The sequence below is a fragment of the Sander lucioperca genome, chromosome 17 (genome assembly GCF_008315115.2).
Source record: "Sander lucioperca isolate FBNREF2018 chromosome 17, SLUC_FBN_1.2, whole genome shotgun sequence".
NCBI classification, from domain to species: Eukaryota; Metazoa; Chordata; class Actinopteri; order Perciformes; family Percidae; genus Sander; species Sander lucioperca.
In genome coordinates, this window is record NC_050189.1 from 10,065,418 (window position 1) to 10,087,710 (window position 22,293).

Genomic DNA, 22,293 nt, shown 5'->3' on the forward strand with positions numbered 1-22,293 from the left:
GGCCCACCAGAGTCTAATTTGTACTGCCACAGTTTCATAATGAACCAAATACATTTTTATACTTAATAACATAAAAGGATGTTGAACATTTGCGCCATTGCTTCGGCAAAGCATCTGTCGCTCGGATGTGGGAGGTCAGCTGTAGTAAATGTCAATGGCTACATTGACGCTCTTGCAAAATTGTTGAAGAAGCTTCTTCTTCCTAAACACAGGAACTCTTTTGTGTGCACCTTATATGTTTCTTTACCTTCTACGTTTATCTATTCATTTTTTGTTTCCATCTTCTCTTTTGTAAACTTTCTCTGTAGCTGTGGAGCTGGGTAGGCAGCCGTATGATTTCTTGAGGGACATTTTTTTGGTGCATGTTTGTAATCTAACAGTTGACAGTGGCCAAACAACTGAAGAATTTGACAAGAGAAAGGACGACAGCAGAGATTGGTGGATGGGGCAAAATAGAGAAAATGGGAGCAATGATGTGAGAATGTTGGGGACGGACAGAGAACCGTAAGAGAAAATACAAGAGAAAAAAAAAAAGAGGGATGGAAGTGGACAAACAAACACGAGAAGGACATGAGATGGAGGGGGATTGTTGTAGAATAAAAAAAGTAGAGGGCAAACAACAAAAACAAAACAAAAATCAGAAAACCAAATGAAGGAGGAAGACGAGGAGGAGGAGGAGGACTGGGGGAGGGAGGTGTGAGGGAGGATGGGAGGAAGGATGAAAAGGACGGGGGGGGGAGGGAGGGGTAGAAAAAAAGATAGTGGAGAGAAGAAAAAAAAAAAAAAAAAACAGAGAAAGAGAAAACGAAGGAGAGAGGACCACGGGGGAGACAAAGACCTACTTGTCTCAAGTCACTGAAGGCCAGAAGCAACGTGTCACCCTGGAAGCCTGCGACCGGGCCGGCTCTGGCAAAACCTGTGGGAAAATACAAACCCGCCCCCCCCCAGTCCACCCCCGGAGAGAGGGAAGAGAGGAGGAGGAGGAGGAAAAAAAAAAAAAGAGAGGGTGAAAAACGGAATAATAAAAGACCTGGTCGGATTCGCTATGCATCGGGATAGATTGGCAGACAAATGACAGCCGGGGGGGGGAGGAAGGGGGAGGGGGTGGGGGGGAGGGAAGGGGAGGGCAGGGTGTTAGAGTCATGTCGCTGGGTCTTGTTGAAAAAGAGAAAGAGAGTGTGTGCGTGCTTGCGGGTGTGAAAGGTTTTGTAGTGTGTTTAAATGCAGGTTGTGTGGACGACGGAGATTTTCTAGCATTTGTCTTGCTGAATGTGTGAGTGATGGTGTGAGACTGTTGTGTGTGTGTGTGCGTGTGTGTGTGTGTGTGTGTGTGTGTGTGTGTGTGTGTGTGTTTATTTGTTGTTTGTACAGGGCTTCGCCTGCACGTTTGAGAACAGTTGAGGACTGTTGGATTTTGAACCCAGGTTGACACCTCTGTGTGTGTGTGTGTGTGTGTGTGTGTGTGTGTGTGTGTGTGTGTGTGTGTGTGTGTGTGTCGGGGTCGTACGGAGTGTGAGCTGGGGTCTTGGCGTCAGTTGGCCCCCGTAAACAAGCCGACCGGTATTCCGAGCGAGGGAACGAGAGAAAAGAGGAGTGCAAGCCTGTAGCTAATCTCTTTCACCTCGGGACACACACACACACACACACACACACACACACACACACACACAGAAACACAAGGCCATACACACCACAGCAGTGATTACACGCCTGCCATCTTCAGTGACCCCAATGACACACACACACACACACACACACACACACACACACACACACACACACACACACACACACCCACACACACACACACGTCGTGCTCATGAACTGTGAAGCAGTCGGCTAAACTAACCTTTCCTCTCATTCTCCAACCAAACCTCCATATTTTACCTGCCGACTTTTACCTTCTACTTCACTCTTTTCCCCTCTACCTTTACAAAAATGACCCACATTACCATTTCTGGTCTGTCACAGGTTCGGTCAAGTTTCGGCAAAAACAAACAACAACTTGGATAACGTAAGAGAAAGACTGCGGTTGATGGTAAAGAAGAAACCAAAGCTGACTGTTGTTAGGAAAGGGGATGCTGACAGTGGCCTCTAGTCCAACCATCCACCTCTAAGGGCTCCTGCACCCTGCCTGCGTGGCGTGAGCGTGGCGTTTCTGTTGCGTGTCAGTTGCGTGGCGGCTGTGTGGCGTTTTCTATGTCTTTGCACACCAGAAACGTGTCTGACGCGCCGCTGCTGCTGCTGCTAGCCTTGTCCGTACACATGTATGTTTCCCACTGATAAAATGAAATACCATGTTAAACATAAATATAGACTGATTTGATTACAGCAAAGACAACGTCGGCAGTATTGACGGCCAAATAGGCTATATTTCGTTCTGTATTGACAGGTGCTATATTTGAAAATCGATAATTATTTATTATTATCACTTTAAATTACATTTATATCTGCATTTATGTCAAAACCTAGAGACTTTCAAAAATCAAAATGCCATTTATTAAATGTATTCGTGTCAAAATGACATATAAACGTCTTTTCCTATTCTATTTTGCCTGGAAACGCTTCCAACACGCTTGCATGTCGCGTGAAAAATAGGCGTCAGTCCTATTTCTAGCATGCATGCGTTTTCGAGCCGCGTCCGAGACGTGTGTGTCACGCAGGCAGTGTGCAAGTTCTAACCTGTTAACATGGGAGCCGAAATAAAAACGGACATGCCACGCGGCTGACACGCTCACACCACGCAGCCAGTGTGCAGGAGGCCTAACTCCTCCCTAAAGGCCCGGACACACAGAGCCGATAATCGGCCGTCGGACAGTCTGGCGAGGTCAGTGACTCGAGTCTGTTCGGTGTGTTCCGTGCCGTCGTCCGTCCAAGGGGCCGTCGTCCTTCATTTTGGCCGATTTGACATGTTGAATCGGCGGGGCGAGCACTGCCGGCAGTCGGACTCAAATGACCCATCTGATTGGTAGAGTGCTAACCAGGAAACGAGGAGTGGGATGAGCGTGACTAGAGTCTCTCAAAATCTGACGAAAATCTTTTAAACTGACCTTTGTTGATCTGAAATGAAGACAGATTCAGCAACTGCATGGCCTATTTCTCGCTTAAAGTGTTTTTAGAAACACGTTTTGGTGAACTATTTTAGTACAATATGAGATCGTATTCTGAACAAGCCGCCATGACAGTCTGTCTTTGAATTTCCCGAGAAAGGAGACCCACGTGGCGCATTCGTCCAATCAGCTGCTGGTTTTCATTTTTGGGCAACAATACAGATTAGCGGCGCCTGCTGCTACGGAGACGTATTACGTCTCGTCGCTTTGGTGTGTTCCGAGGAAATTTTTTGACCAATTTGGGGAGACTGATCAGCCCGACTGCCTTTACTGACGACGTTTGGCCGTCTGGTCTGCGTGTCCTTACCTTAAGAGGTGTTGCACCACTAATAACATCATGCTACGTTCACAGACATAGGTCGAAGGCCACAGGTGGTCAGGAAAACATCAACATAGTTCATTTGAAGTTGTTTTTTCTTTCTTCTTTCTTCACCATATCGTTATTTTCCATACCACCTCAATGTGGTGTTCCCCTCTGCTCCTATCTGTTTCACGCTAACCTTTCTCCTTTACCGCTCTGATCTTCGCATCCTTTTCTATTTGTTTCCATTTTTTCTTCTATATAACTCAACAGTTGTTTATTCAGCATTGCCTTTGACTGTCACCCTTCCTTTATTTATGTTTTTACATTATTGTTCTAATGCCTTCCTATGTTTTATTTCTCTCTTTCACATGTTCTTTAGTTCTTAGCATACCTGTTCTCGCTATGTGATGCCTCTTTTGTTTTGTTATTCATTTGATTGCTCGGTTTTAATCACACAGTATTTGCACTTGTTTCAATCGGCATGTTTTTGTATTTATTCGCTTTTTTTTTCACTTTAATACACAGCACTCTGAGCTACACCCTTTTATGAAAGGTGCAATAATTCAAATGTTTCTATCTTTTCCCTTCCTTTCACATTTCCTTCATATTTTAAGATTTTTTTCAATGTGACTCTATTGTTCCTTTATTGTTCCAATTTTCTACTTTTTTTCCCCTCATTTTCCGGCCTCATTCTTTTGCTCATTTTCTCGTTTCCCAAACAATTTTTGTCTCCTGCTTCCATCCCTTTTTGTCCACTTTGTCCCTACGTTATATAATTTTATTGCTCCATTTTTTTGTTGTCCTACTTTTTTTTGGTTTTATCATTTATTGTTTTCCTTACTACACTGCCCACACTTGCTACTAGTGAGAACATTTCACGTAGGACGTGACATTTTCATGATCTTCGTCCTGGTTACCTCTTGTCTCTTCATCTTCTCCCCCCCCCCATCATCTTCTCTTTCTTCTCTACACATCTACACTCATCACGTTACCTCCCTCTTCCTCACGCTCACTTTAAGTTTCTCCTCCTTTCCTCCTCCACCCTCTTCCTCTCCATCTTTTTCCACTTATTCCCCCCAGCGATTGGATTCATTTCGTCTGTGCCTCCCTTTTCTTTTCATCTGTCACAATCCTGAAATTCCTCCTTTTATTCAATCTCTAATTCCTCTTTCTTGTGCGCCCCCCCCTTCACTTCCTGCTTCTTTCAAACTCCAACCAATAATTTCTCTTTAATCCCTCTTCTCATCCATGTGTTTCCCCCTCTCCTCATCCCTTTCTTTCTTCTGTACTCGTCCTGTGCTTTTCTTTTCTTTTTTATTTCACACCTCTTTCATTTAATCCCATTTTCTCTGCCCTCTTGTCCCTCAACCTCTTTCATCCCATTCTGCTCTCACCTTCTACATTATCCTCTTTTTTTTCCATTTAATCCCTTCTCAGTTCACTCTTTCTTCAACACTCGCCATTTGTGTGCTTTTCATAACTTCCTTCATTCATTCATTCATTCATTCATTTTCCATGTCCCCCGTTCTTTTGTTCATTCCTTCCTTCATACTTTGCTCTGTCCATCCATTTTTCATTCTTTCTTACATCGTACTGTGGCTATTTATCCTCTTCTTCTGTCAAATATTCCCACTTCGCTCCACTTTCTCGCCGTTCCTCCTATCTTCCATTTTTCATTTCACCCCCTTTTTTTTGTCCCTTTCAGACATTTTTTTATTTCTTCTTTATAAACGTGGTGTAACAGTCCCTTACTCCCCCCCTTTATGCTCATTTTAATCTCCCCTCCCATCCTCTTTGCACTTTCCAATTCACCTCTTTTCATTAATCCCTTGTTCCTCTTCCTCTCTCCCACATTTCATGCATCCTTTTCCCTTTTAAATGCAATCCCTCTTTCCCACCATGTTGTGGTTTCCCCTCTCAAGTCTTTCTCTGCGCCCTTTGGAATTATTCACATCTGTCAAATTCTTCGCCTTTTCTGATTCTTTTCTATTCCGTCCGTCCCTCTACTGTATCCTCAACGCCCTTTCCTTTCCACCTCTCTCCATCCTTCCCGTTCGTCTTCCCTCGGTCTGTCCTGAATAAGTAACTCTGTAACCTCCTAACTCCCCCTCCACAGCGCCGCACGCATGTCACTGCACATCACATCACACGCACTGTGCGACCCGCCCCGTGACTCTAAGAACCTTGATCATGTAAAAAAAAAAAAAACGGGCCAACGACGCCTCGCATTCTTTCATTCCTCCCCCTCTCTTTTATCTGCAAGTGCTCTGCATCTTTAACTCTCCAAAAACTGCAAGGCGAAAAAGGGGAATGGGGGGGGCGGGGGCGGGTGGGGAAGAAGAAAGAGCAGCGAGGACAGGATGGAGAGAAGGGAGGAGAAGGAGTGAGGATAAGAGATGGAGGCGAGAGCGGGGAAAGGGAGGGAGAAGGAAAGAGAGCAGGAAAAGGAGAAACGAGAAGAAAAAAAAGAATGGAAAAAGAGAGATGAGAGGAGCAAAAGTGACACGCAAAGATTTTCAGAGAACCGAGGGTATCAAAGATGCTCTCCCCTAACTGTAACCAGCTGATCCATAGCGCCCCCTGTGCTTTCACATGCAAACTGCACTCAAGTTGGCTTTAAAGCGCGCAAACATGTTTACGTGTGTGTGCGCGCGTGTGTGTATTCGTGCTGGGATGAATAAAGGAGATAAGAGAGATCAAAATATGTGAGGAAATATGACAGAAGTAGACAAATTAAAGAAGGGGAGATTAAAAGAGCAGAGGAGGACAAAGAGGAAAGCACGAGGAAAAAAGGGCAACATGGAAAGGACAAAAAGTGAATGTGCAGTAAATTAAGCACTGACGGGTCGGACATGAATGACAAGGTGTGTGTGTGTGTGTGTGTGTGTGTGTGGGAGGGAGGGATTGGGGGGGGGGTACGCTATAGACAGGTAGGCTGATTTTAAAACTAAAACGTGGAACACTCACCCTCACACTCCTTGACGTCGGTGTTGAGCTGGTGCAGCGCTCCCACGGAGATCTGTCGGACCTCTGGGTCGAGCAGGAGCTGCATCAGGGAGGTGGAGATGTGTTTACAGGCCGACATGCAGGCCGTCTGGGCCACTTTACCCTGAGAGAGAGAGAGAGAGAGAGAGAGAGAGAGAGAGAGAGAGAGAGAGAGAGAGAGAGAGAGAGAGAGAGAGAGAGAGTGAGGCCTCCATGGAACTGGGACAAAGTTTCATCTGGTATTTTTCTTCTTCTTTTCGTTTAACGCAAACCAGAAGCATTAAGTGCATCACTTCCTGTGAACCTGAGCATTATTCTCCATTATTTTCCAGTTTACGACGACAACAAAAACTGTCATGAACTGCATAAACGCTGAGTGAAAATAGCAAAACAGAAAAAAAAACAAAAAAAAAACAACATTCATAGACACAGAGGTAATCAGAAGTTAAGGTGCACTTTATCATGTTTTTCTCACACACACACACACACACACACACACAGTGAGCGCTAATAAAGTGTGCTGCATTCAGGTGCAGTCAGAATGATAAAGTAGCATAATAAGAATAAAAGCAGCGGATGAGGAAGTACATGACAACGCATTAATACAGAAACCAAAACATGTGTCTCTGTGTGTGTGTGTGTGTGTGTGTGTGTGTGTGTGTGTGTGTGTGTGTGTGTGTGTGTGTGTGTGTGTGTGTGCGCGCGCGCGCTTGTGGACATGTGTGCAATTTCAGTGACCAGCCGTGGTCCTGGTCTTGACCTCTGCGTCTGCATTCCAACAGAATGAAGCAAAGAGATGAAACGGAGACTGAAAAACTAAAAAAATTAGGTAAAGCTTGTAAAAGTACTGGAGGGAGGGAGGGAGGGAGGGAGGGAGGGAGGGAGGGAGGGAAGGCACAGGGGGGACATTGAAGAAATCCAAAGCAAGGAAAGAAAACATCTTACCCATGATCGTGAAATAACACAATTTCATTTCCATTATTGTCGTCATTTGCTTTCCCTAAATTTAATTAACACAGTTTTGTTGGGATCACCATTTTCTCACATTCACAAGAAAACTAAAACCACCTCTGACCTCTAACCTCTGGAACTTCCGTATGAAAGAAGGAGCATAAGAAGGAGAGGAAGTTCATGTTCTCCTGCAGGGCCCGACTACCCAATCCCGACGTGACTTTGATGTGTGACACAAACACACCTCCAGGTGATTAACAAACACCAGACTTTTCGCTCCAGCCCTGCATATTTAAGTACCTTCATTAATCACACCAAACCACCATGTGCATATATATATATATATATATATATATATATATATATATATATATATATATATATATATATATATATAACTGTGTCATTGTGCACACCATGTTTAGCTTTACGTGTTGGTGAGAATCTGTTATAATCATTTCATTGCACTGTGTTTATGCAGCTCTAATCGCACATATGTGACTATGTTCCTGTGTGTTATTTGGTCACAGTGAATACTTAATTAACATGACCTGCTCACAAAATCTGTGCACTGTGTGCTTCGACTTGAATTGTGTTCTTTGCACTCAGATTTACACAGTCCATCGTGTGTTCAAACTTCAAAATTTGCTTTTACAGACTAGGGAAAACATGACGTGACCATTTATACTCTCAAGTTAAATCACGGGATTTCTTTACCCATTGACCCAATCCATGTTAATGGATTATGCCTAGGGCTGGGCGATATGGAGAAAATCAAATATCACGATATTTTTGACCAAATACCTCGATATCGATACCGTAACGATATTGCAGTGTTGACTATTGGTGCTTTCACAAAATATTTACACAATGAGATTTTTGATACATCATCATCAGTAATGTTGACATAATGACTAAGTGGGGTAAAGTTAAATAATAGAACAGCTAGAACAGTCTGGTAAGTTCAGAAAATGACATCACTTTACTGTAATGCAGCCTTTAAAACCAGGAAAAGACAACACTTATGCCATATTACGATATCCAAAATCTGAGACGATATCTAGTCTCATATCACGATATCGATATAATATCGATATATTGCCCAGCTCTAATTATGCCTCTTGAAAAGCAAATTCGGGGAAAATCAATTAATTCCAATAGAATTGCTGAAATGTGTGGATTCACGCAGGAGCCCAAGGCAAACCTGCATAAAGTTGAACTCATCAACTTTGGTTAACTCTGACATGAGAATTTGCGTCGTTGACCAACAGCAAGCTGTCTTAACAGCGCTAACAGCTATCGTATTAGCTTATTACTGTAGCTGCGCTGCACCATCCAAATATATTTAACAGACTCTGTCCGAGTATAAACTGCTCCACGTAAGAGGAACGGTTTGCAGACAGAAATGAGACAGGAGTCCATGGCACAAATACGTTCATGTATTAACTGTACGAACCTACTCGCCTTCAATCTACTCGCTATTGTTGTCGCTCCTTATACTACGTCATTTTACAGGCTGCGGTCGAGTGACAAAGAAAAGTATATATACACTACCGGTCAAAAGTTTGGGGTCACTTATAAATTTCCATTCCACTCCATTACAGACAGAATACCAGCTGAGATCAGTTGCATTGTTTTTTTAAACAGGGCAGCAGTTTTCAGATTACATTATGTGCTTACATAATTGCAAAAGGGTTCTCCAATGTTTTCTCAGTTAGCCTTTTAAAATGATATCAGATTAGTAAACAGAATGTGCCTTTGGAACAATGGATGAACGGTTGCTGATAATGGGCAATGTAGATTATTGCATTAAAGATCAGCCACCCACTCAGATCAGCTGGTATTCTGTCTATAATGGAGTGGAATGGAAATGTCTAAGTGACCTAGGGCTGGATGATTAATCGAAAAATAATCGTAACCGAAATTCAAATTTATTAAATGCACGTCCATTCTCGTTGTAATTCACGTAATGTTTTGCTCAACACAGACGGCGCTTTATTATACTCAGAACAGACCCCGCCTCTGCCTGCAGTGCTGTGGACGTGTGTGTGTGTGTGTGTGTGTGTGTGTGTGTGTGTTTGTGACGGCCGGCGAGCCGCAGGACAAGCTTGTGGAGTTTAACGCCGAAAAGACAGTTAACCACAGGTTCCCGTTAATCTTATGGACATTTATTATTTATTTTCTACATTTTCAGGAAACTTTTTTTTTTTAACATTAACACTTAAATTACTTTTTTATAAGACGTTTTTATTTCATTGTAAAATCTACTTTTGTAGATTTCAGTTCAGTTGTTTGAAATATTTAATCAATAAGCATTAATTGCTATCTGTGTGTTGTTTCCTTATTTTAGAATCACAAAGATAGGATTATGCACTCTTTCATTAGAAAAAATAACCGTGAACATATTTACAGTAGTTAAATAATCGTTCAATAATCGTCATCGAGGTAACTTGTTCGATTAATCGTGATTATGATTTTAGCCAAAATCGTCCAGCCCTAAAGTGACCCCAAACTTTTTACCGGTAGTGTATATAACTCTTATCTGAACTTTAACATGTTCTTCAGCCCGTCCTGGTTTGCTAATGTTTTTCTACAGAGGTCAACAGTCCCTAACCCACAGTGGAGATGAAAACCACCAGCTAATGCAAACAAATGAAATGAATGAAACAAGTACTACACATTAATATTCCTGTGAAGTGATCCATTTGTAACAAATGGTCACACTGTTTACCGGAATACCATATCTAGGAAATTAAACAATAAAGAAGTACAATTTGATTAAGTATTTTTTTTTTTAATTTTGGTGACACTTTCATATAATTTCCTCCGTTTGTGTTCCAGCCAGCGGCTCAACTCGGCTGCCGCTGTAATAAAGTGGTTTCCCCTCGGAGATCCATACAATTAATCTCATCTTATATAAGAAACCCGACAGCGGCAGAAAGATCCCATTGTAACTGCGAGTGAACTGAGGTCAGCCTGAGGAAAAAGAGTCTGGAGAGCAGTTCATTCAAGAGGCAGCTCTCACCTCAAAGGGAAATCAAATTACACACACGGCGCACACGTGCGAGCACATATGTTCGCGGAACACACACCTACGACGGGCCGGATATCCTCCAATACGACACTGGCCTCTGAACACACACACACAACCCCCAGGGGTTAACTATCATAGGGTGAGATTGAGCGTGAAATAGGCTAATTCTATTTACATATCCTGAACCTAAGCTAGCTCTCACACACACACACACACACACACACACACACACACACACACACACACACACACACAGGTTTGTCTGACAGAAATGGTGTCGTCTCAGAGTTCAATACAGACAACTGGGAACCATTAGCCTGAGGCACACCGGAGGGAGGGAGGTAAGGGTTGAGAAAAGGTGAGAAAAAGAAAGTAAAGGAGAGGAAAAGGAGAGGAAAATTTTGAGGAAAGGTGAAGAAAAAGAAATGAAAGGAGTGGCGAGGGGAGCAAAAGGAAGATAAAAGGTGACTGAAATGAAGTGAAAGGAAAGGTGAGAAAAGGGCTGGCAAGGACAGCGACGGAAAAGAACAGAAAGGCAAGGAAAGGAGAAGAAAAAGTGAGGAATAGAGAAGGAAAGTTAAGTAAAGGGTAGGAAAAGCGAGGAGAGTTGAAGAAAGGAAAAGGGAAGAAGAGGAAAGAAGAGCAAAGAAAAAAAGAGAGTTGAGGAGATGAACCGAAATCAAAGGCAAGGAAAGAGACAAAACACGAGGGTGGACAGCAGCACAGACTGATGGAAGGAAAGAAAGAGGAGATGAGTGGAGGATGGGAGGAGCAGAGAAGGAAGGAACGGAGACACAAGATGAGGGTAAGAAGGTGAACATTAACAGGGGAGTGAAGTCAAGACGGATAGGAAGGATGCTTCGTCTCCATTCTCACTCCCTCTACTCCTAAATCCTCCTCTCCCTCCCTCCTTTCCTCCCTCCCTTCCTCCGTCCGGCTAACGAGAGACGTTCATCAAAGAGCTCATTAAAAGCTACTCAGCTGCTAACGGCTGAACAAACAGACAGAAAGAGAGAAAGAAAGAAAGCAGGCGACGTGGAGGGAAAGAGCTGAGGGGAAAGGATGGGGACGGCTCAGGCAGAGAGGTGGTAAATAATCAAGAAGAAGGAATGAACGAGGGAAGAGGAAGGAAAAGGAGGAGTAATGAAAAGAATGCAGACAGATGAGAATGACAGTAAAATTATGCTAATAGACACACATATCTCGCCCTGTCTGCCTCAATGTTTAGGAGCTGAAAACGTTTTATTTAAGGTTACATTTATTGAAATAAATGACTACATGCAATGTGAAAGTGGTCTGTGAAATCTCTGCAAAACCATTTTTTTTTTTTTTTTATCTGATCGATTTATTTTTTCCGCACATTTACTTTTATTTTCCAGGGAAAGTTAGCAACAGACTGATGAATAAGCGGAACATCTTCCAACTAAAGGTGCTGTTAGAGACCAAACCAGAGTTAAATAAAGAGTGAATATTTAATATCAACGTGTAACTGTTATTATTTACACATACAGCAGATACAGAGCCACATTAACTTTGACTTGGAGTCCAAAATTCCCTCTCTTTTAGTCTTTCTAGTCACTAACTTATGCTGAATTTACACTGCATGTTACGGCACGACTCTACTCTTTTTTCTTTTTTTTTTTTATTAGCATATGTTGTCGATATATTTTCTTTTTTTTTTGTATCAACTGGGTCAAAGTTCCAAGCGAGTTGAGCCGATACTAGAAGGTGGAGTTAAACCGCTGCAGAGCACTGATTGGTCAGAGAGAATCGTCACTGGCGCGACACAGGACATCCTGCACAAACCCGCCATTATTATTTATTTTTTTATAAAGATTATTTTTGGGGCATTTTTCGGCCTTTATTTTTGACAGGACAGCTGAAGACATGAAAGGGGAGAGGGGGAATGACATGCGGCAAAGGGCCGCAGGTCGGAGTCAATCCCCGGGCTGCGTCAAGGAGTGAACCTCTACATATGGGCGCCCGCTCTACCAATTGAGCTATCTGGGCGCCCCAAACCCACCATTTTCAAATATCCAAGCTAACGTCAATAGCGACCGCCATTATTTGTTTTTCCACTCGACCCAGATCTGAAAAATGGCAGCGTGCAAAAGTACGCTGTACAATTATGTATAAAGAAATACCTCACAACAGTTTCAGGCGGCAAAAGAAAATCACTTTTTTTTTTGTAATGTCAGATTTTATGGGTTAAAAGGACCAGTCACTATAGGGAGGATTTTATGGTGGTTTTTTTTGCTGAACAAAATGCAATCAGAGCCGTGAGAGTGAACCAAAAGTTGCAGGCTGGAAAAAGACAAAACAATAAGCTGAAAGATGGTAAAACGCACCGTAGAGCTGCGAGGTACGGCAGAGTCGGGTGATGATTATCTGTTGGTTTGTCACTACGAGTGAACCCACTCGCAGCACCCATAGTCATCTCATCCACTGTTAGTTTAAAAGCAGGGTTCAACAATAAGGTGGCGTTTCCGTTGCGTGTCACTTGCGTGGCGGCTGCGTGGCGTTTTCTATGTCTTTGCACACCAGAAACGTGTCTGCTGCTAGCCTTGTCTGTACACATGTATGTTTCCCATTGATAAAATGAAATCATAGTGTGTTCTTCAACTTTATTCTGTCAATATTTTTGTGTTTGTACATTTGTTTGCACATATTTCGAGATATATATATATATATATATTTTATATTTCAATTCCCTTTACTGAGATAATAAAGTCCATGTTATTGTTTTATCAGAATCCAAATTGAAATACAATTTAAAAAAGGAGTTCAACAGATTTTGCTAAATTGTTCAAATGTTAAAAGCATAGGCTATCCTGCAGTCCCTCTTTCTTTCCCTGATTAAAAAGCTGTAGGTGACAAAAATTACATATAAACGCCTTTTCCTATTCTATTTTGCCTGGAAACGCTTCCAACATGCTTGCGTGCCACGTGAAAAATAGGCGTCGGTCCTATTTCCAGCATGCACACGTTTTCGGCGCAGCTCGAGCATGTCACGCAGGCAGTGTGCAAGCTCTAACCTGTTAACATGGGAGACGAAATAAAAACTGACACGCCACGTAGCTGACACGCCACGCAGGCAGTGTGCAGGAGGCTTAACGGGCAAATGGGTTGTTTTGTTTACTTGCCATCGGGCAAACAAAACAACCCATTTGCCCGTTCGGGCATCATTGTATCATAAATGACGTTATCGTTCTCTTGCCCCCGTTGAAGAATGCTTGTTGAATGATTTGATTTGAATGTGCCGTTGGCCGATCAAGAATTGAGTTGGCGCTTGATGCTTTTGAAGTTTAAAAAAAATATATATATTTTACGGTTTTGAAGCTTTTTCCCCAACATCTTTTTTGGTAGCCTGGTCCATACCAGACTCTGGTACATTTCATTTGTACAGAGAGTCTGGCCACTCTCTATTGACAAGTGTTAACTTCCTTGAAGGCGGGTACTCTGTTGAAGTCTAAAACTTATTGGATCTGCCCTGAGCCACTCTGGATCTGCCATAACCAATCGTTAACGTTTGGTCGTGACGTCGGCTTAGCATCGCTAGCGTTAGCCTTAGCTAACTCCTTCACCACTAACGGAGCGAGCTGGAAAAAGCTAACTTTTCCTGAACCCCGTGGGGAGGAGGGCCACAACATCATGGCCACCAACAAAACTCAGCAAAGATTGTTCTTGCTCGGGTTTTAACTTCTGGATATTTGGCAGCGTTGCCACAACGGACCGAATGGCTTCGCTCGCATCTTTCTCCACCGCCATTACGGAACTACAACTCAAACTAGCGCACGTCACGACCTCAACGTCATCGTTCTCAGCCACTCCCTCTGTTCACTGATTGGACCGCGAAATATTTGGCCGGAGAAAACCCAAGAATATACCGCAAACCCAGACTGAGTACAGAAGGAATGAAAATTGAGCGGAAGTACGTAGGAGGGCGGAGCCAGGCTACTTTTTTGGGGCGTTTTCTTCGACATTTGGCACTTTAAATGCTTTATCGACGCTTTTGAAATTATTTGTTTAGGGGCCAGTTAAAATTGACTTTGGGCAAGTAAGACTTTTTTTTTTTTTCCACTCGCCCCACCGGACAAATAAAAAAAAAACCTTAACGTTGAACCCTGAAACATTTTCGGAGTCTCTAAACAAGTTGAATGGAACTTCTTCTTGTTGAACAATCTTGTTCCGATCCTGTTAAACCTAATACAACAAGAGAAAAATGTGTATGTGGTCTAAAAAAAGGGATGTGGTCTCATATTTAAACACATTGTAATTTCAGGGTAAATTCATCTGTCTGTGTGGTTAAACACACTACACCAGCAGTCCTGTTCAGTTAGCTGTACCAGCGATCGCCATTGATAATGACAAGTTATTTCCGAATGCTGTGGTGATCTTGCTGAGGCAGCGCTCTACAGGTACTGGATACACACGGAATAAACACAATGAGGCTTTATTGAGATCTGAGTTTGCGCTAAATTGAAGAACTTCAAATTAAAAGACTCAAAAGACAAATTTGTTGGAGCAACCAGAACCTTCATATGTGAAATCGATCAGAGTAAAAACAGATTGATTTGCATCCCCCACCAAAACTATGCACCTCCCACTTTGGACACAGTTTGTTTTGAAGCACTCCCAGCTGAATACACTTCGGCCTGATAATGCTGGAAGCAGGTTGAGATAGAAACCAACAGCACGGTAAAAGTCAATGCTCCGCAACGCCATAACGCACTGATTCACGACTCCTGGAAGGGATTCGACACGGTGTATAATATGTTCTCTGTCCATCCAGAAACCTGTCAGTCAAAGGAACAGCAAGTTAGGGCAGCCAAAAGTCAAGAGGTGGGATCACAGCAACAACAAAAAGAAAATATGATACTGGCGTGCGACACCCGGGGTTCAATGCTGCTGCGACAACACAGGTCTTTCTTCTGATTTATGACTCGGAAAACGACAACAAAATGGGAATCTACTGATGTGTTTGAGACTTAAATTCACATAGTCAACCCTCCAAATCACCGTAAAAGGGAGCGAATCCAGGTTCAGTCTTGTGGAACAATCCCAGATTACTGCCTTATGGCAGGTATTTGTTCGTGTCACTCAAGAAACACTTGAGTGAAAGTCTGGACTCTTTGGGTACATTTTTGTGAGTGTTTTCTCTTTGAATGTAACCTTGACACACACACACACACACACACACACACACACACACACACACACACACACACACAAAAAAGGCCAGTGCAAGCAACTTCACACACACACACACACACAGACTTAAAACCATGTGTGACTAACCTACCTAACAGATACCAGGGTTGGAAATTCATTTTTTTGTCTAGTGTAACAAGTGGTAAATAGATTTTTTTCATTAATGACTATAAATACAGCCAAGGAAGTGAACGCCAGACATGCTCTCGTCTTCATCTTAAAGGGATTCAGTTCAGATCTTTTCAAGCGGGGTTGTACAGTATGAGCTATTTCTCCATTGTTCCATTTATTCCATTTGTTTATGCACACTACTGAAAGAGCTGCTGAACAGATTTGCATTGTACTCTGATCTCTGATCTGATCTATCAAACTATCTATCTTTAGTCAGTGTGTTACCTACAGCAGATGGCGGCTGTAATGCAATGTACTGCTGTGGACGATAGGGATGTAAATCACAGGTTTTCCGGTGGTGTTATGAACCCATGCTAAAGTTGACTAAAAAGAGGAATAAAAAAAATATATCATCTTTTGGAAATTGATCTTAATGCCTTAATTAAAAAAATCTCTAGGTATGGTGAAGGGTATGTGATGATGTGGGGCTATTTTAATTCCAAAGGCCAAGGGAACTTTATCAGGATGCATAGTATCCTGGATCCATGAAATAACTGGCCTTTAATAATAAAAATCTGCCTGCTTCTATGGGATTTTAACATAGGGGTGTAAAATTGGTGTCCTTAAAGGTTGGATTTTTCCTATTTTTTTTAATTAAGGCATTAAGATCAATTTCCTAAAGATGATTGTTTTTATTGCTCTTTTTAGTCAACTTTAGCATGGGTTCATAAACTTATGAGCACCACTGTATATATTGATTCTTTGGACAACGATGCAATATTTTCTGATTTCACAGTCTGCCACCGAGCGATTTTGATTTGATTAAATTCAGGGACCTGCGATCGATACGAGACGATATCAGAAGCCCATTTAACACAATCAGTTACATTTATGTCAACTTACAAAAAGCAACTGAAATATGATTTTAAAATGGTATTACTGAGCTCTTCCAGACATTTAAATGAAAAAAAAACGCTACTACTTTTTAATTAAAAAAATTAATTAAAGTTTATGATATGTATCGATATTTTCACTTTGCATCAATGGTTTTTCGATCATTATCTCTGCTCTCTTCAAAGCCACCAGACTCCTTTGATAAAAACAGCAATTTTACTTTGCAGAACAAGGGAGTTGCTGCTCTATCGCTGCCTCGATTGGTTAGTTTGTTGGTGCTATTGTGTTACTTGGGTGAATCCGAAATAACCCTTTAAAACACCAAAGTCACACAATAAGACACATTTTTTAATTTCTTTTTTGTTCTGTCTTTATGCATTTTTTTCCCTTTAAATCCACTTTCCACTTTGATAAACTCCTTCATAAGCTACTTGTACTTTACTGTTTGTTTCCTTATTTCCAACTCTTGCTGCATTTTCCTTTCTTCCGCTGATTCTATTTTCTTTTACCTCGTTTCGGCTTTCTCCCTGCATCGATCGGTTCGTTTGAAATACACCGACTAGGGATAAGTACCTAAAACACCCCCGCACAAAAGATCTGAAGTATCCCTTTGAATGTTAACTATTTTTAAGTTTTAGAGTCGAGCAGACATCCAAATGATTTGCATTGATGTTGCAACCTGCCAAAGTTTCTGGTGCATTATCCTAAACGCGGACACATTTGTTTTTTTAGCGCTGGCAGGTGGCTGGTTATGATTTCCCTCCCTGGTTGGGACAAATATTTGGGCACATGAACACAGATTCAGGCAAAACGTGCATCACTCACTTCCCTGGTCATCTCACATGCTGGTGGGTAAACTCTAAAGTGGGGATTTGGGGTCAAAATTGAAGGGTTAGCAAGGTCAGTCAGGGATTGGTAAACATCACTCCGTTACCGTAACAACCCAGATACTCACCGGTAAGGTAGCGTGTTGTACGGGCGTTCCCTACGGTAAGAAACATAAACCAGGAAATTTAGCAGATGGCAAAAAAACTAAACAATAAAACTTGTGTGTTATTAATGGGAGACATGACAAGTTGAGGGAAATCTAAAGCGGTGTGACGACTGCTTGGAAAAAACATAACTCCTCAATCAAATCTTTTTCCACCAAGTATTTATTGCACATGGACCCTTGAGATGATGCTAATCTGGCTTCATCCACTTTGTTGCGACACGCTGAAGCAGAACGGACAACGCAGTTAAGTCCTAGACGCACAGAGGAAGGAGCGGGCTGCCAAAACCTTCTCGCTGCACAGCAGAAAACTGATCAAGGAGCTTATAAGCCATGAAATTGAGAGCACTATGGTCAGAGGAGAATCCAGAATTTCCTTTCTAATTTTCACATGATTATTTTCACTCCTGGGGCCTGGTCATTGCCTTCCTAGGCTAGCAATACACTCTTAACTGTATTATTAGCTCTTGGACAGGGCAACATTTCCCTCTCTGGTGAGAACTGGAACGATATACCCCTCTCTAAAGTTGTTGAAGAAATGTGAGCCCGCTGAGCTTTCTTCACACACGTCTGCTTCCAACTAGTTACATTTAGAGCTGTTAAAAACCACCACCTAAGCGCACACGCACGCACGCAGAGAGCGCCAGACTGCAAGAATGTTGCTGTGTCACGGTGAGCCTTCATTTTGACAAATCAATGATCTGTGTGTGTGTGTGTGTGTGTGTGTGTGTGTGTGTTGAGTTTCAGTGTGCTGACTGTTAGTTGCATGCATTGGATTGTATTTTTTACAGGTCACACAAATGTAAAAGAATCACTTATTCCTGGATTCTTGGTCTCCCTCCAAAATCTGTCTTGAACTTCAAATCTTGTCTTGCTGCTCCTCACGGTCGTGACTGCACTGCAGAGTTTTAGTGCATAGTACTAATACTAGTAGCAGCAGTAGTAGTTGTAGTACTAGCGGAGGCAGTAGTAGCAGCAGCGCTAAGAGTAGCAGTAGTTAAAGTACATTTTTATTCTTTCTTCTCCTGTCTGGTCTACTCCCTTCAATAGTATCCGATTCCTTTCTGTGTAACTTTACACTTTTATATGATCACCTCTTGTTTCAGAAGGTCATACCACCCGGCTTTTTAGATCCATAGCATCTGATCTACTTAGGAGGCCCCGCTGGGGGTGTGTGTGTGTGTGTGTGTGTGTGTGTGTGTGTGTGTGTGTGTGTGTGTTAAAGTGTGTGTGACGGGGTCATGTCCGGGGCTCGTGGGGGTGTAGAAAAAGCTTCTTAGGAGTGCTGGAAAACACTTAGCTCGACCACCTTGTGTGTGTGGCCTTATGGCCTTGTGACCCGCTTTGACCAAATCTGTGCGCGCAATCATTTTAAGACTGTCTGTGTGTGTGTGTGTGTGTTTGTGCGCGCGCAAGGTGCATGCGCACATGCTTGCGTGTATTGTAAGTTTTACTAGAACTGTCCATGTGCTTTAAACCGGGGAGTCAGTGGGAACATGGATCATGTGTGCTTTGGACAGTGTACATGAAGGAAGGAAGAAAGGAAAGAAATGCTCCATAGCTGATCGCTGAAGGATCCAAATACAGTTTTTTTTTTTGGGCCGAGGTTAAAGGTTAAGAGTATGGAGTCAGTAGAGAGAGTTGAGAGGAGTTCAGTGCGTTGGCTACAGTAGATGGAGGTCGGCGCGCTCCCTGGTTTGGAGAAGCAGGCAGGAGTACCGACACGGAAGCTAAGCTAATGTCCTACTGTGGACGGGGGCAGCAGCTAAACGTATTTTATATACCTAAAAAACGAATACGAAGTTTAGTTCCCCTTCGTAAAGGGCTGTCTGACAGCAAGGTAAAGTGGCGAAAATATTCTAAATATAGCGTACACTTAAACTGATATAGACTTTTTTTTTTTAGATATTTAAAACATGTTTAGCTGCTTCCCCCGTCCACAGCAGGACATTAGCTTAGCTTCTGTGTCGGTACCCTTCCTGCTCCTCCAAACTGGGGGCGTGCCGACCCCCATCTACTGTAGATAACACACTGACTATGGAGAAGTAGCTCATACAAACCACACTTCAAAAGAGCTGATCTATTCCTTTAATATACTATATGTAATAATAGACGATGAATCGTCTACACGTTGCAATACACTCTATACTGATCCTGATAAGAGTGTATAATGTCATTACAGTCGGGCTGTAGTGTCAATAGTCTGAGTCAGTGTATAATCTGGTGCTGCTGACCCGACCAGCTGGCTCTTAAATCAGCTTAACGGGCCCCATGTTAATGATCTAACCCGTTACAAGCTGATACACTAACGAACTAAAGCAGATTGTCCTGCCCTGTGATGTCGCATGCTCACATGCAGACAGACCGGTGAGTAAGCTTATATTATGACTGACACACACACACACACACACACACACACACACACATATTATATCTCTATGAACAACACACCAGTTTAAAGTCCAGACACACATCGGACAGCAGATCAGAATCAAATACGGACAGAGTGAGTGTCTTTTAATGATCTTATGCTAGATAGTAATTTAATATTTTTGTCTTACATATTAAAGTGACATGTAATAACTAAATGCCTGTTGTTTTGTTGACCCAAATCAATTATGACTTTGTTCTCGTGTCATTAAATCGATCTGACAACCTTTTCTGTGTGCGGACTTCCCCTCGTTGAACTGCTATCTGTTCATCTCCTACACTGCTTCGCTCCCATTCAACACACACACACACACACACACACACACAGTATGTATGTTTTTGTTTAAGATCATTTTTTGGGACATTTTGGCCTTTAAATGACAGGACAGCTGTAGACAAGAAAGGGGGGAGAGAGAGAGGGGTATGACATGCAGCAAAGGGCCACAGGTCAGAATTTAACCCTGGGCCGCTGCGGTAAGGACTGAGCCTCTGTACATGGGGCGCACGCTATACCAGGTGAGCTGCCAGGGCACCCCATTGTGCTGAATAGTTTTATCTTAATGTTGGCCAGTAAAACTGTAATGAAAAGTTTTTTTATCGCCATTATTATGTGCTCTACTTCATGGTACTAGTGACCGACCCTTTGTTGCTGCTTGCAGCTTTCTCCAGAGCCATTGTATCCATGAAATGACTTACAGAAACCCCCTTAATGCACTTAATATGCCACTAAACCGTATACCACTGACTTACTGTGTTAAAACAAAAATGCACCATTACATTTTCCTGACAAAGAAATGTTTCAGGTCACGTTGCAGATTGAGATTTTACTCACAAAATATCACAATTAGAACATGATGCATTAATAGTATTCATTAAACTATCCAGCATTAAATTGTAGAGCTGAAAGCTCCACCTTGGACAGACATTAAATACATTTAAGTACATTGTGCTATCTTTTCACTTGAAGTAAACATTTGAATGCAGGACTGTATATTTCTATTTAGAGAAAGGGTGAAAAGTAAAGCAAGATGCTGTTTGTCTGGGCCCTTAAACCATAGATAGATGGACTTTATTCATCCCAAACTGGGAAATAACCGTTACAGCAGCAAGTTACAAGGACAGAGCACACATACAGAAAATACAAGAAATATACTTTTTTAATCTCTCTTATCTATCCATCTACATCATTGTATCATTAATATATTGAACATTTCAGTAGATTTTCCCCCCAAATCGTTCAGCCCTACCGCCAAGTGTAAAGTACTGTAGATCAGAGGAACGATTTTCAAGATATTTGAAACACAGAAAGCCAGACATGCTCAAACACTCACACAGTTAGATGCTTCTGAGTTTGCTTTTGTGTGTGTACGCGTGTGTCTACGTGTGTGTGTGTGCGCGTGTGTGTGCAGCGCGTAAGTGTGTGTGTGTACTTACAGGCAGGTTGGTGAAGACACTGAAGGTGCTCTTCAGGAAAGCGATCAGGTCAACCAGGTAGTCGCTGGCTTCCAGAGTCCCGCCTCCCTGCCCCGCGGCCATCCAATCGTAGTCAGCCAGCTGCAGGAACTGGTCGATCTTGGCGTTCAGGTTGGTGTAGATCTCCTCCTCGGCCGCGTGGCGAGCGTCCTGCAAGAAGACAGAGATCAGACACATAGGAATGTGTTTATTTATTAATTATTAATGCACGTCTGTCATACTGATTGCCTTACCTTAACATAACCACTGTTATTGTAATGAGAAGGTGACAAATGAAAGAAGAAATAAAAGAAGGTAGGCGCATTGAACAAAACAAATAAAGAGAAAAAAAGAAAGATGTATGTGTGTTTGTGTTGCATGTCAGGACAAAAAAAACTGTAAATTATGAGAGAAGATACAGAAGAAAAGAAAATTTCTTGGGTGTACCTTAAAGGTGGAGGTCCCGTATAGCTTGGTAGCGTTTGCTGTGTCAGGCGGAACATTTGTGATGTTTGATATGAACTCCTCCAGGAAGTGGCAGCACTGCTCCAGGTGGGTGGTGTTTATGATCACCTGCACCAACTGGATACAGACACAGGACACAAAAATGACGCTGGGCATCTTTAGGTACATTCATTTTTTTTTTTTTTAAACATGTTTCTGCAGGGAGAGAGATTCAGCAGGCTGGCTCAATGCTTGGTTATACTGGAGCCCGACACCGTGCGTAGATGGCGTGCGCGCTACAAGCATGCACAGAGACGTTTTTGCTCAGCGCACAGTTCGTTGCAGTATTCTCCGAAACACCAGAGGGCTTGCTTAC

General features: G+C 42.5%; 1 protein-coding gene across 5 annotated transcripts in view; it reads right to left on the reverse strand.

The window, feature by feature from the left end:
* Positions 1-22,293, reverse strand: part of exoc6b (exocyst complex component 6B) — a 133,906-nt gene that overhangs the window by 32,446 nt on the left and 79,167 nt on the right. For 3 of the 5 annotated variants that reach the window (XM_031304105.2, XM_031304102.2, XM_031304101.2), the window contains 5 exons: positions 21,921-22,055; positions 21,456-21,644; positions 17,556-17,585; positions 6,382-6,523; positions 843-916 (listed from right to left, as the gene is read on the reverse strand). In XM_031304105.2, coding sequence (XP_031159965.1) covers positions 843-916; positions 6,382-6,523; positions 17,556-17,585; positions 21,456-21,644; positions 21,921-22,055 — 570 coding nt within the window. The remainder of the gene's footprint in view (positions 1-842; positions 917-6,381; positions 6,524-17,555; positions 17,586-21,455; positions 21,645-21,920; positions 22,056-22,293) is intronic. The other 2 variants (XM_031304104.2, XM_031304103.2) reach the window with 1 other exon arrangement.